At 57.5% G+C, this 21643-nt stretch overlaps 7 protein-coding genes across 7 annotated transcripts; 4 read left to right on the forward strand and 3 right to left on the reverse strand.

Annotated features, from left to right (window-relative positions):
* Nucleotides 1–2819: 2819 nt before the first annotated feature.
* Nucleotides 2820–5556, forward strand: B0T26DRAFT_75634 (kinase-like domain-containing protein). The gene is made up of 2 exons (XM_060446080.1): nt 2820–3645; nt 3713–5556. Exons 1-2 carry the CDS (start codon nt 3258–3260, stop codon nt 5434–5436), a joined length of 2112 nt encoding a protein of 703 aa, XP_060303433.1. The 5' UTR covers nt 2820–3257; the 3' UTR covers nt 5437–5556.
* A 1916-nt stretch (nt 5557–7472) lies between these two features.
* On the forward strand, nt 7473–8528 carry B0T26DRAFT_867602 (uncharacterized protein; the record flags this gene model as incomplete). The annotated part of the gene is made up of 4 exons (XM_060447841.1): nt 7473–7635; nt 7740–7764; nt 7816–8138; nt 8184–8528. 4 exons carry the CDS (start codon nt 7473–7475, stop codon nt 8381–8383), a joined length of 711 nt encoding a protein of 236 aa, XP_060303434.1. The 3' UTR covers nt 8384–8528.
* On the forward strand, nt 8075–9204 carry B0T26DRAFT_867603 (uncharacterized protein). The gene is made up of 2 exons (XM_060447842.1): nt 8075–8740; nt 8794–9204. Exons 1-2 carry the CDS (start codon nt 8420–8422, stop codon nt 8920–8922), a joined length of 450 nt encoding a protein of 149 aa, XP_060303435.1. The 5' UTR covers nt 8075–8419; the 3' UTR covers nt 8923–9204.
* A 1210-nt stretch (nt 9205–10414) lies between these two features.
* B0T26DRAFT_633160 (uncharacterized protein) lies at nt 10415–11259 on the reverse strand (the record flags this gene model as incomplete). Its single annotated transcript, XM_060436514.1, has 2 exons — nt 10415–10580; nt 10814–11259. The coding sequence occupies 2 exons, from the start codon at nt 11257–11259 to the stop codon at nt 10415–10417; spliced, it is 612 nt and encodes a 203-aa protein (XP_060303436.1).
* A 2312-nt stretch (nt 11260–13571) lies between these two features.
* Nucleotides 13572–14980, reverse strand: B0T26DRAFT_761818 (uncharacterized protein). The gene is made up of 3 exons (XM_060446403.1): nt 14793–14980; nt 14580–14733; nt 13572–14519 (listed from the first exon to the last, which is right to left on the reverse strand). The coding sequence occupies exons 1-3, from the start codon at nt 14842–14844 to the stop codon at nt 13769–13771; spliced, it is 957 nt and encodes a 318-aa protein (XP_060303437.1). The 5' UTR covers nt 14845–14980; the 3' UTR covers nt 13572–13768.
* A 1237-nt stretch (nt 14981–16217) lies between these two features.
* Nucleotides 16218–17805, forward strand: B0T26DRAFT_761822 (uncharacterized protein; the record flags this gene model as incomplete). Its single annotated transcript, XM_060446404.1, has 3 exons — nt 16218–16234; nt 16293–17034; nt 17121–17805. The coding sequence occupies 3 exons, from the start codon at nt 16218–16220 to the stop codon at nt 17358–17360; spliced, it is 999 nt and encodes a 332-aa protein (XP_060303438.1). The 3' UTR covers nt 17361–17805.
* A 1306-nt stretch (nt 17806–19111) lies between these two features.
* B0T26DRAFT_670846 (glycoside hydrolase superfamily) lies at nt 19112–21160 on the reverse strand (the record flags this gene model as incomplete). Its single annotated transcript, XM_060439232.1, has 1 exon — nt 19112–21160. The coding sequence occupies one exon, from the start codon at nt 21158–21160 to the stop codon at nt 19112–19114; it is 2049 nt and encodes a 682-aa protein (XP_060303439.1).
* Between the last annotated feature and the right edge of the window lie 483 nt (nt 21161–21643).

The following is a 21643-nucleotide window of genomic DNA, read 5'->3' on the forward strand; positions in this document are numbered from 1 at the left end:
TCCCATTTCTGGGCTTCGCATGGGATTTCACATTGGAGGGAGTTTGATTTGCTTGCTTTGTTGCGCAGTTTGCAGAGTAGAGCATTAGACGAGCTGGACTGAACTGAACTAAGCCAAGACGTTGCTTTTTTTTACTCTGTTCTCTCTTTTCTTCCTCGTGCCCGTCTTGGCTTTGGCCTTGTCTCTTCGCTTGGTCTTATCCCACTGCGCAGATGCCCGGGGTCGATATCCTGGGAGTTACTCGCTGGCATCGAGAACTGTAAAGGGGGCAGCGGACGCGGCCTTGGTGGGTTGTGCAGCAAGTGGGTGAATATACATGTTGGTGCCTCAGGCCGCAACCAAGTCGTCTACCCAAGTGGGAGAATACTATAGAGCGCTACACGGCAAACTCATGTTCGGATGAAATGTCGCATACTCCTTCAGAGTATACGTTTCGTTGACCTGGACTTGTTGGACTGTAAGGTCCACGCCGTCCAACGAACCCGCCCGCCGTCCAACGAGCCCGCCCGCCGAACGAACCCGCCCGCCGCCCACACACCACTCCTCTGATCCCAATCCCAAGAATCGTATTACCGGCTTCTCATTCGCCAAAAGCGGCATCGACAGGGTGCCCGCGTGGCGTCTCGACGACCCTAGACCAGCTGGCTCGAGGAATGCCCCTCCCCCCTCCCCCCTCTGGCTGCTGGCAGCAGCCCAGGCCGGCGCGGGATGATCTGGCCTGCGGCGGTGAGGCTAGTGACGCGATTTATACATTACCCAGCCAGGCCAGGCCAGGCCCTGGGGTCTGCTGGGGAGAGAGGGTCAGGGTTTTGATTTGCTTGCCTGTCGACGGATGCTGCCCACGACTGAGGGTTTCTTGACATCTTGGGAGGTGCTGTACCCAATCAATCAGGTCCTTGGCCCTAGCTCGCGCAGTGTAGTTAATTAGGTACTCGGCATCTCCGTCCCTACCTAGTCTGTTGGTGTCCCCTACCCCGAGTTGCAAGCACCAGGGCGGCTTGCTATTGGCTGCTCCCACCGCGGAGGCCGAGATTGGTTGGCTCTCGATGCTGCCGTCCGCCCGCCGGGAAAGGAAGGGCACTCGAGGAACTGGAGGAGAGCGAGAGAAAGAAATGGGCAAAGTACCCGGGCCAGACAGACCCCGTGCACGCCTCGCCATGCGCGCAATACCTAGGCTGTGTGCTCTTGATCCCTTTCCCAGCGCTGCTGGGCTGCTGCTTGGTGGGGAGATTGCCAGGGTTTCCGCTGTTTTACTGCTGGGTTGCCGCTGGCGAATCGTTGACCCTGACCGGTGTGGCGGAGATATCGGAGTTGCATCTGACTGCCAAGTTTTTGCTCAGGGCCGCTGCCGAAGGCTGCTGTACAGCTGTCAGGAACAGTGAAGAAGAAGCGGATGGCCGTGGCAACATTAGGAGATGGATCGATAGGCTCTGAGTGGTTTCCCCTTGGCGATAAAAATCAAGTAAAAATACAGCCGCGTCAGGTCCAATGCCTAGACTCAGTAACTCGGGGGCCCAAAAGGGAAAAAAACATGCGTGCCTGGAGATTCCCGTCCCACGGTGACAACGGCGTACCCCGCTCACTCGCAATCCAGCCTTGAGGCCCGGCCAGGGGTAAGCTGGCCGGCAGGGACAGCAAAGCAGGGGCAAGGCTGGGCGGGGTGGTGGTGGGGTGGGGCTTGCCGGTAAGGAGCCAAGGTAAAGCAGCGGAAGTTTAGCGCATTGTAAACAAAAATTGCCCACCCTGGCACCCCCAGGCCGTCTGGCGTCCGTGTTGTAGGTTTCTGCTGAATCCGACCCCACCACTGGCAGTGTCCGCACTGATACCTCCACTGTATCTACCTCCACTGTATCTACCTCCGCTGCATCTACCTCCACTGTATCTACCTCCGCTGCATCTACCTCCGCTGTATCTACCTCCGCTGTACCTACCTCCGCTGTATCTGGGTAGGAGGGAACGACAGGAACATACGAAACAGACGTCTCGCTCGGAAAGACGCATCGCGCCTAGCTGCACCGCGGCAGTGCACTGAACCTCAAAGCCAGCATCTTGAATTCTCTATTCTCCCCTAGCGTCTCTAGGCTCCGTTCCAGGTCCCCGTCTCTAGGTTCCGTTCCAGGTCCCCGTCGGTTCCAGTCCAAGTGGCCGTAAGCAGCAGCCCACCCCGCGGCAGCCAGCGCAGTCCTCGGTACCGGCACACGACACGGTGCACGCACAGCACAGCAAGGTAAGAGGAACGGGCAGGACTCGACAACATCAACAGCTAGTCCCACCCTGCCCACTCTCCCTCTGCCTCTGCCTACTCTCCCTCTGCATACTCTCCCTCTGCATACTCTCCCTCTGCATACTCTCCCTCTGCATACTCTCCCTCTGCCTCTGCCTACTCTCCTCTGCCTCTGCCTCTGCCTCTGCCTCTGCCTCTGCCTCTGCCTCTGCCTCTGCCTACTCTCCTCTGCCTCTGCCTCTCTTCTCGCTGGCCCATTCGTTCTTTATTTCGTCCCTTCTTCCTCTCGCACCCCGCACTTTGTCGTTAGGTAGGTTACGTTACTAACGGGCGTTATACTATATACCCCTAGGGACACTACTCCGTGCCTTGGACTTCGCTCCCTCCCTGGTCTCGTCTCAGCTGGCACATCCCTTGCCTCGCTGCCTCCTTCCTTCGATCGCGCCGAGCTGCGGAAGACGATCCCGAGCCCCGAATTTTGCAACACAACTACATCCGGAGAGCGGCAGACGGCTCCTTTTTTGCATTGGCACCCCCAGTTCGCTCCGACCGAGCACTCAGTGGCCCGTGGTTGCAACTTGCAATCCTCTTCCCTTGGCTTCCGCCGCGCTTGGCGAGAAGTGTCGCCGTTCCTGCCGTCTGACTTCTCGCCTCGACCCGACTCTTGGCCGAACCCGAACCTCGCCCTTTTGCTCTTTCGTCGCCCGACAGACAGACAGGCACGCACGCACGCACGCACGCGGGGTGCTAGGCTAGGCCTCCCTTGAACCCAGTAAACCGATCCGAGAGAGGTGCAAGGGCCAGAACATGGCGGACCGTAACCGCGAGCCGCGAGACTACGAGGATGCCGAGGCATCGCTCGACCCGGAGCTGCTATACACCAAGGAATACTGCATTGGTACGTCGTCTCCCTGTCTGGCCGGCCGGGGCCGCATGCCGTGTCCTGTAGGAGCGGGTCTTGCTGACTATAGGGAACAGGTGGAGGCAGCTTTGGCAAGGTCTACAAAGGGTAAATACAATCCGTGATCCGTACATGTCCATGCCCGTCCCAGGCGGGCAGCCACCGCTCGTCCCCTGTTTGCTAACATCTGACAACACAAACAGCGTCGACAAACGGACTGGCCAGGCAGTGGCAATCAAAATCATCGACATAGAAAGCGCTGAGGATGAGGTCGAAGACATCATCCAAGAGATCGCCATCCTGTCCGAGCTGCAGTCCCCCTACGTCACAAAGTACTATGGGTCTTATGCCAAGGGCGCCGAGCTCTGGATAGTCATGGAGTTCTGCTCGGGTGGCAGCTGTGCCGACCTCATGAAGCCCGGCCTTATCGGAGAGGACTACATCGCCATCATCGTGCGCGAGCTGCTCATGGGGCTCGACTATCTGCACTCCGACAAGAAGCTGCATCGCGACGTTAAAGGTAAGCCACGCCCTCCCCGCACCGACAGAGACGAGACGAACCGGCTAGCTAACCAACGGGCCTGTAGCTGCCAACGTTCTGCTCTCGTCTAACGGACAGGTCAAGCTGGCAGACTTTGGCGTCTCCGGCCAGCTCTCGGCCACCATGACCAAGAAGAACACGTTCGTCGGCACCCCCTTCTGGATGGCCCCTGAAGTGATCAAGCAAAGTGGCTATGATCACAAGGCCGACATCTGGTCCCTGGGCATCACGGCCCTGGAGCTGGCAAACGGCGAGCCCCCCTACGCCGATATTCACCCCATGAAGGTGCTGTTTTTGATCCCCAAGAACCCGCCCCCGCGCCTCGAGGGAAACTTCACCAAGGCCTTCAAGGAGTTCATCGAGCTGTGCCTGCAGCGAGACCCTAAGGAGCGTCCGCCAGCAAAGGAGCTGCTCAGGCACCCGTTCATCAGGCGAGCTAAAAAGACGAGCTACCTGACGGAGCTGATCGAGCGCTACAACCGCTGGTGTGTCACGCACAAGCAGGACGACGAGGAGAGCCTCAGCGGCGACGAGGCCAACTACGTCGAGAGCCGAAACCCCGTCGACGAGGACATGTGGGACTTTGGCACGGTGCGCTTGGTCGGCGGCGCCGGCGGCGTCGTCCACAGAGCTGGCATGCTGAACGCCATGGACGAGTCGGCAACCAACGCGAGATCCACCCGGACGAGCGAGAGCTCAGACGACTACGGCGAGAGACGACGGGAGCAGAGCCCTGCGAAATTTGCTGCGGATGCCAAGGACACGCTCAAGCCGTCAGTGGGCATGGCCGGGACGACGGGCACATCAAGACAAGTATCGCCGCAGCGGAAGCCCGTGCCGTCATCTTCTGCGCTGCCGCCGTCACCGGGCAAGGCCCCGCTCCCACGAGAGCCCGAGAATCCTCGCCCTAATCTACTCCAGAAACCAATGCCATCCGTCGCGGTGGGCAACTCGCCCGACTACGACCGTTTCTTGCAAGAGCAACTCCGGCGGGACGTGGGACAGATGAATCTGGGCCCGGCCGTACAGAGCAGTGCGGAGGCTGGACTAAGAGCCCTGCAGCAAACCCCCTCGCTGCAGTCCAGATCGTCGACATCGTCCCGAATCGCGCCCATGAAGCTGCCCGAGATTCCGCCCTTCAGGGGCCAGCAGCAGCAGCAGCAGCAGCAGCCACCCCTGCAGAGAGTCACAAACCAACAGCAACCACTGCAGAGCAAAATGCTGCCCAAGCAGCCGCTCTATAGCCAAGGCGCACAGGCACAGCTCTCGTCGCAGCAGCCGTTCCCGCAGCCACCTCAGATCCCTTTGCATAAACTTGGCTACGGCAACCAGAACATACCCCCTCTGGTGTCCAAAGAGCTTCCTCGAAACCCGTCCTCGTCAACCCCCGAACCGGGCGGAACGCCCCTCTCCTTCCCATCGCCCGCTCCGGCGAACCCGAACGGCGACCTCGACGCGCTCAACGATGTGATATTCCCTGCGCTCGAGGAAGCCCTCAAGCGGCGGCAAGTCCGGCTGCAGCAGCTCTACCGGCCCGAGCCTGGCGGCCCCGTGCCTCCCGTAACCCCCAAGCAGCAGCGGTCCGAGGCGGCGCATGACAGGATACGCAAGCTCGTCTACAAGCTAGCCCACGTCTGCAAGGAGATCGACCACTATGACAAGGCCGAGCCAGTTGGCATGGGCAAAGACGTCGGCACCTTTTTGGAGGGGCTGCTCGAGGAGATCTTGGTGCGCGTCGAGCCGCTGGACGAGGAGGAGGCTACTATTTGAGGCTGCTATTTGAGGCCGCTTCTCGCTCTGTGGCCGAGGCTGTCACGTTGAGCGGGACCTGGCCGCAATATTCTTGCTTCTGCCGAACGGCGGCGGCAGACGAGCTGATGCGCGCGATATATGTCGACTATATCGCGCGCGCGCCTGCAGCTCACGCTTATTGCGAGTCTTGTTTGTATGTTTCTGTCTGTGCTCTTGTGAGGCACAGCAGGCAGATATGACGGATTAAGATGTCGGATTATGGAGAGAGAATTATATCCCACCCACCACTGCACAGAGCTGCGGAGTGTGCCGTTGGCCACCTCTGCCCTTGCCTGTGGTACTGCTGCGGCCCGCCGGCAGTGTCGCCACTGGCGGTTGTCTAGCGGAGCGGCGCTTGACTGCCTAGATCCCTAGGCAGGTAGCTAGACACGCTCGGGTTTAGCTACGAGGAGGCACCTACCCATCCGGGTTACTTATAGTCTAGGGATCTTGCCTGCCAGATAAGGCGCCTCACATAGCTGGTTGCTAGGTAGCTAGGTAGCTGAACGACGCTCGTTCTCGGGTGTCGACGTAGCTTAGCTTGGGCAGGCAGGCAGGCAACTCGAGAAGAGAAATCATAACACGTAAAACTTGGCAAATTAGGGCGAGAACAGTGAGATATTGGTAAGGGAGTTGATGCGGGGATGTGTGTGTGTGTGTGTGTGTGTGTGTGTGTGTGTGTGTGTGTCTGCGTGTCTGAGTGTGTGCATGTTCCTTTCTCCTTTCGGTTTGCTGCGTAGGTAGTCATTTTGGCAAGATAAAATAAGGTAAGAGAAACGGCGATGTAAAGTCTTTTTCTTTTGTTGTTCTGTGCTTTCTATCACGCGCATTCACAGGGCAACGGAAATGGAGCATTTGATGCAGGGAGGTAAAGCTTGAATTGTCTGAAAAGGTCTGTCTTTTTGTTTCCTTTAGGAGGGCCAAAAGTCTCTCTTTTATAGTTATGAATAGTGGCAAAATCTAGTGGCGAAGAATCAAGTGGCAGCTTCTAGGTCCTTTTGCCCACTAATCCTTATTGGCCCACTAATTCTTATTGTCGTGACACTTTCCTAGGACAAGCACCGAAACCATGTCTCTGCTATAGGCGAGCGTTATTGATTTAGATAGTCTGTCGGTTATTGACTTCTTTGTTTCTTTCAGCCCCTTTCTTTGTTGTTGGCGTTGTTGATGTTGTCGTTGTTGATCTTTGGCCTCTTCATATACTATTGCTATTCTCTCGCGGTTATATAACTGTCTTGCCTTGCCGCCTTCCTGTCGTCTTGTTAGCTGGTAGCTATATACCTTGTCTAGCTAGCTACCTAGTTAAATAAGTTGGGAGTCTAGGCAGCGTGTCTAGTGTGATATACCTTGTGATATACCTTCTTGTGATATACCTTCTTGCTAGATAAAACAAGGGCTTGGTTGGGTTGGCGGCCGTATGCGGTATAGACTCGGACATATATTTAGCTGTGGAAGTAAGGTTGGGGCGGTGTCCATGTTGTTGCCTCGGTGTCTTTCCGTGCCTCTCTCTATCATCTTACACGGTAGTTTACGGCTGGCAAAGAACTGGGAAACATGATGACAATGTGACAGCAAGCACCCATGTTATGTAAGTAGGTACTCATGCTTGGTATTTGTATTCCCGTTCCCTTTCGCCACGTCTCTTCTTTTCTCTAGAACAAGGCTCAAGGTAAGTCGAAGAGTTATCCCGTCTTCTTCTTCCAGCTCGCACCTAGAAGAACACGATACACCGATGCACCCTTGCCTTACTCTTGCCTACCTCTCTAGAGTGCTGATGTGTCGGCAGGTGCCGTCCGATAGAGTTGGGAAGGCACCACCTAAAATGGAAACTGTAATTCACGTTCCTTCATTCTTCACCAAGTACGTGGACAAAAGGAACAAAAAAGCTTCAAAAAAGCTGCCCGAGCCCCACCCCACAAAAAATTCATACAAGTAAGCAGTGATTCTTCAGCTTTTGTCTCACCATTTTTTCGCCACAAAACCCAACAGCAGACGTCCCTCTGCCGTATGCGACCATGCTGAGTGTTGCAGCAAGCGCGGCCGCGGGCCCGTCCTGTATCCCGCCTGTCAAAAGGCGCGGCATGACGGAGACAACGGCTTCACCCATATATGGCCCACTAGCGGACGACCGACCACGACGCAACTTGGCACAAGTGCTCCTCACCGAACAGAACTGTGGTAAGTTTTCCCCACCGAACAGAGCTGTGGTGAGTTTTCCCCACGAATCAATGCATGGCATCACTACCTAGTGTTCTGGGGCCATTGGGGCTAACACAGCCCAGAGTTTCGTCAGAAGTGGAAGACAATGTTTGAGATTGCAACCACCAAGAAGTCGAGCATGCCGATCCATTAGGCTAGGTATTTGGCCGAGCATGAAGATGTCAGCGGCCAGGGCCAGACCATCGCGCGGATGAAGAAGATCACACACCTACGAAACACAGTCCCGGAGTTCGTCGCCTACGACCAAATGTACTTTGATTACACGAGGAGCTACTGGCTGGTCGAGATGTCCTCTTTGCGATCCAAACTCGGCCGCCCGGTCGACATCCCTCTCTTCGTTGGCCAGTGTCCAGTCCACGTCAGGGAGGCACCAGGAATCCTTCCCCTTTCCAACCCCTACATATACGTCTACGACCTCGACGTTCACCTCGACAGCCGAGCCGTTGCAAGCGATCTGGCATGTCAGACCATTGCACAGGCGTTCCCTCGTTCGATTTGAATGCGAGTCCTTGTCTATGGCGCCGTCGAAATCCTGTACCGAGACGACAAGGCAAGGCGCAAGGATGTGCGCAACATCAAGTCGTGGCCCCGCGACATTGGGATCGACCACGCCTACACCCTCAAGGTCGTTGAGGTCGAGTTGACGGCATCCCGGACGGCCTTCCCCTTCTCACATGCCGGCTTTGACCACCTCCCAGGACTCTGAGGCGCAGTCCAGCCCAGCGTGCCTGTCGCTTCGGAAATGTCGAGTATGAATCCGAAGGGCTGCTGCGCCGGGCTCCGCATCCGTCGCGAGGGCGGCACGCATGACAGCTGGACCACAGTCACGCACCCGTGGCTACAAGGGGGGGCGCCACCAATCAGCATGGCCAGGCTGGAACGCGGCGTCCGCATGTTTGGCGCCAACATGGCCACGGCGGCGAAACGGACCAATGGCTGGCTCAACAAGGACACAGAAAGATGGGCGCCGGCCGAGAGTCGCGACCAGCAGCGGCAGCGGCAGCGGCAGCAGCAGCAAGGTGTGCTAGGGACCAACATATACGTCGCGGGTGAGAAAACGAAGGTTCGTGACGGCTACTTTCATCGTCAGCCCTGGTACTAACAGCGAGCAACTAGGTCGGCACCATTAGCGCATGTTATGACAATCCCCTCAGCTTGGAGGTCAAGGAGCTTCTCTTTCCCCTCGGCATCGATCACGACCTCAGCCTCATCACGGCGTCCGAGGGCGCGCTGCTGCCCCCATGACGCAGATCCCCAACCACGCCCGCATCGCCAAGACGTTCATAACGCCGAATGAGATTTTGAACGCAGAGTCGCTACAAGCGCGATCGGCGAGGAGGCCATTTCGTGATAGGCGCCGCCCGCAACGCCGTGGTGGCCGGGACGGAGTACTGGTGAGAGCAGCGCCACCTAAAGATCAAGCGCGCCATCATTTAGCGGACCTTGATCGACGACTGGCCCCTGCGAGGCGGCTCTGGCGGCGTCGTGTGTCTAGGAAATCCGGCTGCAGAAACCTGCCGAGCGGCTGTGTTTCAGAATTACGAGAGCGCATCGATGTTAACCAATACGTTTTGGAAACAAGACGTCCGTCGGAAGCTGACGGGACGTAGTGCCGCAGGAGCGGCGTTCGGTGTCGGGCCCGAGTGGTCCCGTTCATCCTGACGGGCGAGTGAAGCCAGTGGTGGCTCGGAAGAAAAGAGTGTACGGTTGATACCTTGGTATGCTTGGAGAGGAGGTTCTGGCCTGGCAGTGACTCCCCGCCATGTGGCATTCCATCAGAGTCAGAATAAGGTCCGGGCTCGCCCAGTCCCTGGTTACCCATGATACCTCTTCTCAGCTAACACCAAAAAGACCGTATGCTCCCTAGCCCTGTAATAGCATATAAAATAAATAATGCCGTGGCGAGGAAAGCACGTTCCCGGCGCCCCCGGGGGTGCCATCCAGCAAGACGAGAAAGCAAGCAAGTAACTGTGAATATTCCAAATCACCACCGCTAACGCGTCCTTCCCCTGTGTGTGTGACGCCGCGGCGTGGAGTGGAGCGGTCGATCGGCACCCCCCGTATCTGTAGGGAAGGCGAGTGATACAACACAATACAACACAGCAACTAGGTAGGTTGCTCTCGGGCCCTGGCAGCGAGGAGGTACGGCACGTACGTCGTCACGCGTTGTGCGCTGCTTGCTCTTTCTTATTTCGCACCAAGGAATATGTGGCATTCGCCGTGAACACGAACTTCGGGAGCAGGTAGCTGGGTACCTGGTCAGTGCCGCTCCTAGAGACATGTGATAGAATGCCCGATTTGTGTCGAGACCAGCTGAAAGGGGTAGCAATGCCGCTAGGCGGTGTGTCGTGCGTCCAAGGGCCAGTCAAGCTTTAGCCCCCTGCATAACCACAAACAATTTCGAAAGAGCACAGTGAGCACAGTGAGCACAGTGAAGCTTCCTGTGGGTAGAAATGGTTGCATTAAAGAGTCCTGTGCATGCTGAGAACACATCTCGACTCTGGTCTATCTCTATGGCAACTGAAAGAGCAAGCAACAAAGAGCAAGCAAGATTATGCCCAGCATCTCCCTCACAAGGCCTAAGAACGTTCGCTCCCGAAGCCTTGGAAACAAAGAGGAACGCCAATTCGTAGCCACATCACCTCATTACACCCTCGCAACAACCTCGGCATATACCGCGGACTATGGTACAAGCCTAAGCTTAAGACCAAGCCGAAGCGTAAGACCAAGCCTCAGCTCAAGACCAAGCCTCCAAGTCGTTAGGCACAATGGTGACGTTCAGCAGCCCACACTCGACCGATTCGGTCGAGTAGACATGGCCCGTGGACCAGTTCCCATTCTGCCAGCGGCTTGTAGCGCAGTCGAGGGGCACTGTCGTGGTTCCAGACGCATTGAAGGTTATTCTGCCGCAATGTCAGCATTCGTGTAAGGGGGCGGCTAACCGTGTGGCCAAGACTCTCGCCGCCGGTCGCTTGTAGGGTATCGATGCTTGTAGGGTATCGATGCTTGTAGGGTATCGATGCATGTAGGGTATCGATGCTTGTAGGGTATCGATGCTTGTGGGGCTATCGATGCTTGGGAGGGTCACTCAGGTCCGGGTAGGGTGTTTGGAGGAAGGGCCGGGGGATGGCAATACCGTGACTGGGGGTCAGCGTCTGGACAGACCCAATTCTGCGAAATGTCGAAACGGCCCGTCGCCCGGTCGAAGCGGAACTCGGCCTCGCTCACCGTGGCGGCGTCTGGTGGTGCCGAGCACGAGAACCACTGGTCGCCGTAGAAGAACTCCTGTAGCTGGGAGCTGCTGGCGAAGCATGACATGGCGAATGGCAGGGCCGGGTTCCTCAGGCTGAACGACACCCAGCCGCCGACGATCTGGTGGGCCGGCGTGCTGAAGGTGACAGACGAGTGGAAGTCGAAGTCCTGGGCCGTCCACGGGAGAGCGTTCATCGACGCGTCCGAGCACGACTGCCCGGCATCTCGGCGTCGCAAACGGCTCTCGCCGAGCACGAGAGGAGCCGACGCGGTCAGGCTGGCGAGCAAGAGGCCTAGGACTAGGTTCAGGGGCAGAAAACGGCCAGCCATTGGGGGCAAGGCTGTGGAGGTCGGCAGCAGTATTCGAGGTGGACTGACGTATGTCTTGTTGGGCACTTTGCGCGAAAGCATAGACTGTTACGGACTGGCGAGAGTGGTGATTGGACTCTGCATTCTTTTCTCCGGGCTCGACAGTCTGTCAGTGATTCAGTCAGTCGGCCAGCCGGCCAGGCGGGTTATATGCTCCTCGCGTCGATGTCGGAGCGGTCCCCATGCTGGTGAGACGCCTATGGGGGGGCTGCGCCGCACAGAATAGCAATCGTCAATATTGTAGCTGTTCGTATGTTCTCTCGAGAGCAGGCACGAGACGTGAAGGAGATCGTGTGCCTCGGGCGGTTCCCGAGTGGCCCTCGCAAATTTGGCCATTCGGATCTGTGCTCGCACTCTCGAGGCTGCCTTGTGTTCAGAGGTCCAGCAGATGATGCCGTACCCAACCGTGGCCGCCCTCCTTCGTATTCTAGGGAGCCCTCGAGGTAACATCGAGTTTCCACAGGCTGAAGTTGGCGTTGCACCGTGGGAAAGACTCGCGACAAGCTCGAGGAGTAGGTATTTTGCGCCAAGTCAGTTGGCTCCGCCGTGTCCAGGCCACATCGATTGGGCCATACCCTCAGGCCCTTATCGGCTGTTGTCCGTTGGCCGTGACCAATTCGTGTCTCAGCCGCCGCCTGCCACCGCATGGTAGCATAGTGCCGTCTGTCACGAGGAGAGGGAAAGCTGTGGATGGCATCGCACCGTATGGTCGAGTCGTTTCTGCCGAAGCGGTAGTACCGAGTTGGATTTGGTCGGCAGGCGGAAGCGGTGAAAGTCGAGAGTAGGGGGGACGGGACACGGGCAAAGAAACCCTAAAATTACAGGTCAAATTTGGCCCAAACAGAGCCAAGCGGGAGTGGTACCTTGGGCAGGTACAGCACCTTGGGCAGGTCAGCACCTTAGGCAGGTCAGCACCTTGCCTTCAGATGGTGAGACCTGTATTGTGGGTTCTGGGTGCTCCGTACTCCCCCGGCAGCATGTCCACGCCCTCGGTGCCGAGAGGGACCTGCCGTGAAGGAAAGGGAAGGGGACGGGGGGATGCAAGTGATGTCATTGGTGTTCCCCACTTGAAGTAACCTGGGGTGACACTTTGCAGGGAGGGCAGTTCCGGGCAGGCACGTGAAAGAGACGCCAACGACATGGACGAAGGGAAACTGCACTCTGGAGAGGAAACCTCACCTCCACTGCCTGGCAAAGCGGCAGTTTAAGCTCAAGCCACGCCACCGTTTTGACTACCAAACACCGCCGAGCAGCATTATTAACCCGGGTCAACCAGCTTAGCTCGATAAGGTCAAGGAGGTAGGCAACTGCTAGGGTATTTATTAGTACCTTGGGGGTGGCTGCCTGAGTGATGGATCTAACGGCTTTCCCTCACCTTGCCCCTGTTCCGAGAAGACGGGCAGACAGCCTGCGGTGCTATCGACATGGACAACGATACAAGTACTTGTGCAATGGCAGAGACAGTGGCAGACACATTGGCAGACACAGTGGCAGACACATTGGCAGAGACAAAGACAGACAAGGACAGTGACAGGGGCAGAGAAAGAAGCGGTGGGGGTTGGCCAAGTCGCCCGTCAACACGTCTATCTTCTTGCTCAACGCCGCCACTGCGCCCAAGGTCATCCAGATGTTCGTCGACGCGGGCGCCGCTGTCGAACTCTTCCAGCCCAAGTTCGCCTTGGAAGGCGGAGTGGCTCCCAGCTTGTGCACCTGGTCCGGCACGCCGCGCATGCCGTCGCCATCGACACTCTCATCTTGACGGCCAAGACCCCCACGAGAACCAAAATCAAGAGGGGTGGCCTCACCGCCTACGACATCGTCGGTGTCTGGGGGGGACGAACTGTTGAAAGGATTTGCGTATTACTCGAGACTGTGTGGATACAGGTACTTTGACTTTTTTCTTACTTTCTTTTGTGTTTTTATTTGAATTTTGGTTCTATAATCTCCAATTTGCGTATTACTCGAGACTGTGGATACAGGTACTTTGACTTTTTTCTTACTTTCTTTTGTGTTTTTATTTGAATTTCGGTTCTATACTTTCCAATCGTCTCTTTACTAATGTTTTGTTTGTCCAGTGTCGCCTGGAATTGACCCACTTTTCAAGGACTTGAACCGCATTTCAGGCCCTGGTTAGCATGCAGTCTAGCTTTAATCAATCGTGCTAATCATGGTCTAGATTGCTGTTCCTCGTGCCTGTTGGTTATCATGATGATAAACTTGGGTGTGATGCCGTGTATCACATGCTTGATGTGATAGAGAATGTAGACAAGGTTCGTATTCAATGGAGCCAGTAATTGGGCCTAGTCTGACTAGGCACCTAATTAATTGACAATAACACGGCGCGAGAACCCCTAGCGAGTCTGTATCATGTCAAGAAATCAAGCAGTCCTCTCGTTTACGCTAATTGGGTTTTCTGTCTGCAGCTGACCTGCCCCTTTTACCTGGATGGAAATGCAAACAAAACAGTCAATCACAGCCGGTCCATCAGCTGCGACGCCACGTAGTCAATGTTTGACCCCCAGCGCTCGGCCGTCGTCTGCAGGTACAGCACCCCGTCTTCGATGTCGACCTCGCAGTACGAGTCGTACTTGAGCTTCTCGACAATGCGGAACGCCACCTCGTTGGTGCTGACCGCCTCGAGGAACCCCTCCTGCACCATCTCGTCCTCGCCCACCTTGAGGTACTTCATCTGGTACGCCAGCGCCGCGAAGTACTTGGCCGCGAACCCGCCCAGGTTCTGCTGCCAGTCGTCGCGCACGTCGCTGCCCTTCTTGGCGGCTGCCGCCTCGAGCGCCGCAAACGCGGCCTCGAACCCCGGCGTCAGCGTCACCGCGTCGGCCGTCTTGCCGAGCAGCTCGGCGATCTCGGCGCGCGTGGCGCCGATCTGCGCGTCGTATTCGTTGCGGATCCCGTTGCGCGCCACGAAGCTCAAGGGCTTCCCGGCCGCCGCGGCCGTGGGTGCCGTGTTGAGCGCTCTGAAAAGCGACTCCTCCTGGCAAGCGTAGTCGATGTTGGTCCCCAGGCTGCCGTCGACGAACAACACGCGCAGCTTGCCGTCGGCGGATACGTCGCACCCGCCGTACGAGAAGCGCGGCGGCGCGGCCTCTTCGAGCTCGAGCGTGAGAATGTGCGCCGGGCACAGGTCGTTGATCTCCGTCTTGAGCTCGTCGCCGTACCGCCCCGCCAGGTACTTGATCTGGTAGATGGCGCCTTCGACGTAGCTGTTTGAGGGTGGGTCAGAGGGGATGACTAGGGAGCGACGAGGGGGAATCGTGGGTTACCTCTTGATGCAGCTCCCGAGCGACTCCTTGGCGTATCCGTCGTTGTGGTACGGCCAGATGGCGTTCGGGTTCGCTTCGACCGTCCACGGCACGCCCAGCAGCTCTGACAGCTGGCCCTCGATGGACGCCTTGTTGCTGTCCCACTCGTCTCGGACTGGACGCTCGCGGCGTTAGTCATGTCATCTTGGGGGTGGGGCAAGGAGAGGGCCGTACCGTTCTTGCGGACGACAAGGGAGAGCTTCTCCGCAGGCGGCAGGCGACCCATGGCGGCGGTGGGCTGTCTGTAGGGGGGTGAGGGGTGGGGGATGTGGGTGCAATTAGATGAAGATGGGCTGCTCTTGTGAGTGGTGCTCGAGCTCTCGCTTCACCTCGGAAGCGGAAACCCTCTGCTCTTTATACCCATAATCATCCAAACCCATACCCGCCCCGAAGAGCACAGTCGTCAGAGCGCGTATAACTCCTCAAATGTCGTTAGTCCGAAAGAGGACCCCGGGGTGCGCTCGGCATCGAGGCGGACAGTGTCAAGATGCCGAGCGAGTCACACAGCAACACGTCTGCCTGGCCAGCGGCCTACCATGACCCTGTCTATCCGTCCCGTGTGTGAGGACAGGACAGGACGTGATGCAGATGCGGCCCTAACGAAGCTACCGCAACGAAAATGTGGAAATGAGATGGGTCCCGGCTGTCGTCGAGAAGCGGGGTTGAGAAACGAGTGCGAGCTAGTGTGCGGCTGAGGGCGGGAGGCAGGGGTGGTGAGGAGAAGCAAGCAGGGAAGACACCGACACGGGCTTGGCGAGGCAAGGCAGCACCCCCCTTTCTCCCTCAAGATGGTAGTAGTATGCAGCTGGCGCGGGGAGTGGGCAAACTTTGAATCAAGACGGGCACGGGAATTGGTCATGGACATCTGGCATCCCAGGACCCGGCGTTGCACCGAGGCCCGACTGGCTGCGATCCGCCGTCGAAGCGTGCATGTCGGGTCTGGTCGCTTACCAGGCTTGTGAACAAGCTCCAAAAGTCGGAGGAGAAACCACGAAAGAGCCACGGACTATACCCGTCACAATATGCCACGGGAAAAGAAAAGAAAAGAAAGCAAAAGAAAAGAAACAAAACAAAAGAAAACAAAAGAAAACAAAACAAAGCCACGCCATAGCCCTAGAGGCTGCATGCGTGTAATGAAGAAAAAAAAAAAAAAAACAAAACAAAACAAAACAAAAGAAAAGAAACGAAAAGAAAAGAAAACAAAAGAAAAGAAGAAAAGCTCCGTTTCAGATACACCGAGACACAATACAACGCACAGTCAAACAATTGAACACGACCATGCCGTGATTGTTTATGGCTCGCCAGCTGCGGACTCAGGGGGGCGGGGTGCAGACAATAGGAGCAATAGTTAGTTACCCTGGCGATTCCGCCTCGCAAGCTGCCCTGCCAAGCCTTGGCCATTCAGGGGCAGCCCCCACAATTAACCCTCCTATTGTGCAGGCTCCCTCCCTCACTCACTCACGCTCGCGTCTGAATTTCGACAGAAAACTAACACAGCTGGAAACTTCACAGCTAGAAACTTGAGAGAAAACAACCCGTCTAAACATAATCCGGCAAGAACGGGAACCGAGCATTCGTCCAAGATGCTGGCTATAGAAGATGACAAGAACTTGCAAGTCATGCTACCCACATTCCATCCCTCCCGAGCCATGCTAACCTTTGCGCATAAAACAGGCCGCTCAAGGTGCGGCTGGGGATCCGCGAGCTGTGGAACAAGCCCGACGGCGAGCTGCAACCAGCACTGCGAGCGCTCGAGAAAGCAGTCGGCGTGCGAGTGCGCCTCGACATGGACTGGGGCCTGCTTCTCAAGGAGCTGGGGCACCTGTACCCAGACAAGACGCACTTCGTGGGCGTCGTCGCCGGCTGCGTGGCCGCGTGGGCGCGCACCATGGCCGAGCTGGCCTCGGACGAGGAGAACACGGCGTGGGCCGACACGCTGGCCGACAAGGCCCAGGCCGCGCTGGGCATCGAGCTGTTCGTCGAAGCGGCCGGCGTTAGGCACGACGGCGTCGCGTGGTACGAGCTGCCGCAGCATTTCTCGCTGATCCTGCCGCGCAGCGAGCCGATCGCGCGCCCCGACGATCTTGTGGCGGGCTACCGCGCCGACATGCTGGCGTGCTTCGATAAGCCGAGCGCCGTCGTTGCCGCCGGCGACGACCGCGCCGACGAGGTCGGCAAGCTGACCGTCGACGCGGGCACCAGAAAGCCGTCTGCTGCTACTGGGCCGTCCCCGTTCCTGCCGTCCATGGCCTCGCTGCCGCGCCCCGACGAGCTGTTCCTGCGCCCGCCCTACCACCTCACCGTGTCCGGCGGCCCGCAGGAGATCCACATCGACGCCAGCCACAGCCCGTCGCTGCAGCTGCTGCACGACTACCTGGCGCACTGGTGCCGCGCCAACCAGAACGACACCACCCACGTATGTTCCCTTCTCCGTCAACTAGTCTCCTCCGTCAACTAGTCTCCTTCTCCGTCAACTAGTCCAAAAAACTAACATTTGCGCAGCCCCCGGCGATCCAGATCACACTGCAGCGGTCCGCGTTCGGCGCGGCCCTCACGTACGACCGCCTCGTGCTCAGCACAAAGGACACGCGCTACGCCAGCGACAGCTTCCACGTGTCGGTGCCGGCTGTGGCGGCCTTCGTCGAGGGCGTGCTGGGCTACGAGCGCGTTGCCGTGTCGGCGTCGGCTGCCTGGGTGTTTCGTCGCGACGCGGAGATCAAGCAGAAGACTGTGGCGCGTTGATTTCTTTTTTTTCTTTTTTTCTTCTTTTCTTCTTTTTAAATAGGTCCTTGACCCCCTTTTTCCTCTTCTTTATTTCTCGAGCCTCCACTTTCCTTCGTTTTTTTCACTCCATCATCCGGGGAGTGCGGCTAAACCGCCTTTCAGCTAAGCAAAGGTTGGCAGGACGAACTAAAAGCAAGGGATGGGAGGGTAGGCAAACTGGTCGGTAGGTAGGTAACCCTAGGTAGGTAACCCTAGGTAGGTAACCCTAGGTAGTAACCCTAGGTAGGTAATCCTATAGGTAACCCTACGTAGGTATTTAATTACCCCCTTCTCCTTCCGAATATGACCATGAAATTCCAAATCATAAACATGTCTTTATCTGCTTCTTCGAGATTCGGAGTGGCTTCTGGCCTCGATGACCCCTTTTCTCGCCTGCCATTTTGCGAGGTAACCCCCCCCCCCCATTCTCTGCCCCGCGCTCTGAATTTTCACAATCGAGCACCCCTCAGTTCGGCTGGGCAAGGAGGAGATCCCTACCGAGAAGCCAGGAAAGGAGAAAAGAGAGGAGGTAATCTTAGCTAGCTCACCGAGGGTTGGGGTTTTGGGGGCAGTCGGGGGTTGCCGACCCTTTAGTAGCATCAATCCCACTCGTCCCACTCGTCGCAGTCGACCTCTTGGGGGCCAGAGTTATTGAGCATCTCATTGTATATAATTATGTCCAACAGGCTGCTCGCTGCGTTCTCGGGAATCGACACCGAGAGTTGGCATTTCGTTCAAGCGTCGTCAGCTCTTGTGGGCAGCTATTAAGGGTCTCGATAGCCTTCAACTAATTTTTTTTGTCATTGGGAATATTTCAATAGCAGGAAGGAATGGTCATACAAAACCAAGATTGCGACCACGTCGCCGAAGGAAATCTCAATCGCCACCAACACTTCCTGCTCGGATAAGGGGCTCTTGATCTTCCCGCACACATTGCACATGTACGGATTCGTTATGTGTGCCTATACCTGGGGAGGGATGAATCAGCATATATAGGAAATTGCTCGGCTCTTCCGTGCCGTCAGGTACGTGAAATCATGGCACGCAGGGGCACCGTAGCCGCCGATTTCCATAAGGCTGTGGCGAGGCTCACACTCAACCTCGGCCACACCCACACACTCGGTGGTGCGCGATTAGGGAGCCAAGAGCAGAATATATGTAGTACCTGCCAATCCTGTAAGCCCATATCCTCCAGCCTCTCTCCTCCTGGGCCATATCCAATGTCATTTGATGACGGGGCGCGAATAATAGTACGAGTACGGCGTTCAATTTCGTTGTCAAGACGATCGGGTGCGGACGTAGTGGATGGATGAATACGCCACTAATAGTGTAGTGATCTAATTTATTTTGCTGTTGTAGATGGGACCAAAGGAGGTATTTGGGGGGAAAGTCTTGAGATGAAAGGAAAAGGGGCAGATCTTGCTTAACCCTAACCCTCGAGTTCCGCTCCGAGACATATTGGAGAAGAAAATAAAAAGACAAGATACCGTGGGAAGATCGAAGCCAGGGCCAATGGATAAAATTATAAATACCCTAGGGCAGTAATTCGTATTATCGACAGCAATGCGGGAGTGCAGCTCGACCCGAATGTGTCTTGTCGCTTGCGGTGCGTTGGAGACATGCGGTCTGATATCGTTGGCGCCTAGTTCAAGCCCAAGATGCACGTATACTTGTTGTTTTGATGCTCTCGAATCCGCAGATTTGCAAGCCAGCCAGCCAGCCAGCCATCATCACGCCCCAACCTCCCTCCAGCGTGTATATATCTTGGCCTCCCACGGCACCAGGGGCTCGCGGCCCACCCAGTCGGCCGGCACGTCTCTACGCTGCGACACCTCTCTCCAGCCGGGCAAGTCCCTTCCGGGCCAGTTCGGCACCACGTACTGCGAGCCGGGGGTCTGCTCGTCACTAAAGTTGGCCACCACCACGACGTGCGTGCTCGTGGTCCCCGATGCTTGACCCCGGCGCCACGCCATGATCTTGCCGCCGCGGCTGGCGTCGACGTGGAAGAAGTCGGTCTCGTTCTCGCCCAGCGCCGGGCACGCCGTGCGGAACCTGACCAGGTTCGCGACGTAGTCGAAGAGGGCCTGGCGCCAGCCGCCGTCGTTCTTGCGCGAGTAGTTGACCGGGTCCGTCTGCTTCTTAGTCATGTCGACGCTGCGGTCCATCTGGTCGGCGAACTCCTCGCCCGCGAAGATCATGGGGATGCCGACGCTGGTGAGCAGCAGCGCAAAGGCCAGCTTGGCGCGCCGCTCGACGTCCCAGACGCCGTTGCTCGACAGGAAGTTGTACAGGCGCTCCTTACGGAAGCCCTCAATATCGTGCGACGTGATGTAGTTGATGGCCTGGGCGCCGTCGGCGAAGCGGGTACCGCCGTCAAGCTCACCGTCGAGCCGGCAGTCGACGAGCTTCCGGACCGTCGACGTGAAGTCTACGTCGTTCGCCACCTCGCCCAACAGAGCCGCGCGCAGCCTGCCCTGCCACGGCTCGTTCCATAGCGCGTCGAGCACGCCCTGCTGCACCATCGAGATGGGCATCGACAGCTCCTCGCCGATGACGAGGAATTTGCTCGGGTCAGTGCCGGCGGGGCCCAGAGAACCGCCGTACCGCGCATTGTAGAGCTCCCAGGCGCGCTCCTTGTACGAGCGAACAAAATCCCAATTGCCAATGTTGTTGACGCTGTCGAGGCGTAGCCCGTCGACCCCAAAGTCGGCCATCCACCGGGCGAGGTGAGAGCGGTGAAAGGCCCAAGACGGGTGGACGCCAGCGGTGCCAGCGCCGGACTCGGGGTCGTAAGACTGCACGGTCCGGAGGTAGCGCCACGAGTCACCGCCATATCCGTCTCGCAAGACGCCGCTGGCATGCGACTGGTAGCTGTCCGGGTTGCTGGTCTCCAAGGTCGGGCGGATGTGGAAGTCGGGAAAGTCGATAGAGCCGTACGAGTCGTGGCCAAAGGCCATGACCACGTCGGTGAAGAAGCGCGTGTTCTGGCTGTGGACGGCATCGACGAGGCGGACTAGGTCTGAGGCGGTTCCCAGGTTGTAGTCTGGAGCAAAATAGTGTGCCGTGGCATAGCCCCATTCGTCTTGCGTCTTGGAGTCTGCGGCGGGAAGCAGCTCCAGGGCGTTTACGCCGAGGTTGGCAAGGATGGCTTCCTCATGAACGGCAGCTACGGCCGAAAAGTGGTCGCCTGGGGCGTCAGCTTTGAACAGGGCCAGGACGTCGGCAAAGGTCCCAACGTCTACATCGACGCCGCGATTGTCGTTGCCAATCTTGGCCCAGGAGGTTGGGAGTTCGTAGATGACCAGGTGGTTGTTGCTTGGAAGAGCGGCCAGGCTCGGAACGGCAGGGAGTGGAGGATCGGCGCCGTCGACGTCGCAGGGCCAGAGCTTGCCGTCGCGGAGCCTGACGACAGAGGCGGGTTGCGGCGGCACACTGGGCTCCGCGGTGTTGGCCACGCCGTAGTCGACGGCGAATGCGAAGGGATCAGAGACCAAAAGGGTGCCACGGCTCTCAGGGGAGGTGTCGTCGACTTCGAACCAGTAGTGGTAGACGCCGTCTGCTAGCGGGGGCGATACAGACTCGGGGCCGAGGAGCCAAAGGCCGCTCTTGTCGGGGGAGGGGACGAGAGGAAGTCGGGCGATCTGGGAAAAGGTCTTGGAGCCGCTACTCTCCATTACATTGCCAATGATGAGCTTGGGAGCGTTGGCCGCAGAGCTAGAGCCCGGCACCCAGAGAACAAAACTCTCATTGCGGCGGTTGAGGAGGTCGACGGGATACATTTGGGGTTGGACGATTGGTAGCCGGATGCCCACGCTCAATCCCTCGAGGCAGGTCAAGGCAGGTTGAGGCAGGTCGAGAGAAGACAACAATTCTGATGTTGATTCTGTAGAAGACGATGCCGAACCGAACAGACCTGGCGACTCTTGTTGTTCTTGTAGGAAATAATATACGTCGAGGAGTAGGATCTCAAAGGACGAGAGGGGGCACACAGCCTAGTCGTGGCTGGCTGAAAGCCATGAACGTTTTCGGCCGGCCCCCCAGTCTTAGCCTCATCTCACTGCTAGCCTATTGGTGGTTGTGATTGTGGTTGCGCGATGCACCTGCCATCCCAATGCACCGGGCCATGGCAGGGTATGCATGGCAGGGCAGTTGGCTACCAAAACAGACAAAGTCCGAAGGCGCGGAAGAGCGGCGGTACCTTGACGGTGCCCAAAACTCAATAATCGAGTGGCTTTGTCTGCTATGGACCTGCGCCGAGCTAA

This window comes from Lasiosphaeria miniovina, assembly GCF_030549165.1.
Source record: "Lasiosphaeria miniovina strain SMH2392-1A chromosome Unknown B0T26scaffold_1, whole genome shotgun sequence".
In the NCBI taxonomy this organism is placed as follows: domain Eukaryota; kingdom Fungi; phylum Ascomycota; class Sordariomycetes; order Sordariales; family Lasiosphaeriaceae; genus Lasiosphaeria; species Lasiosphaeria miniovina.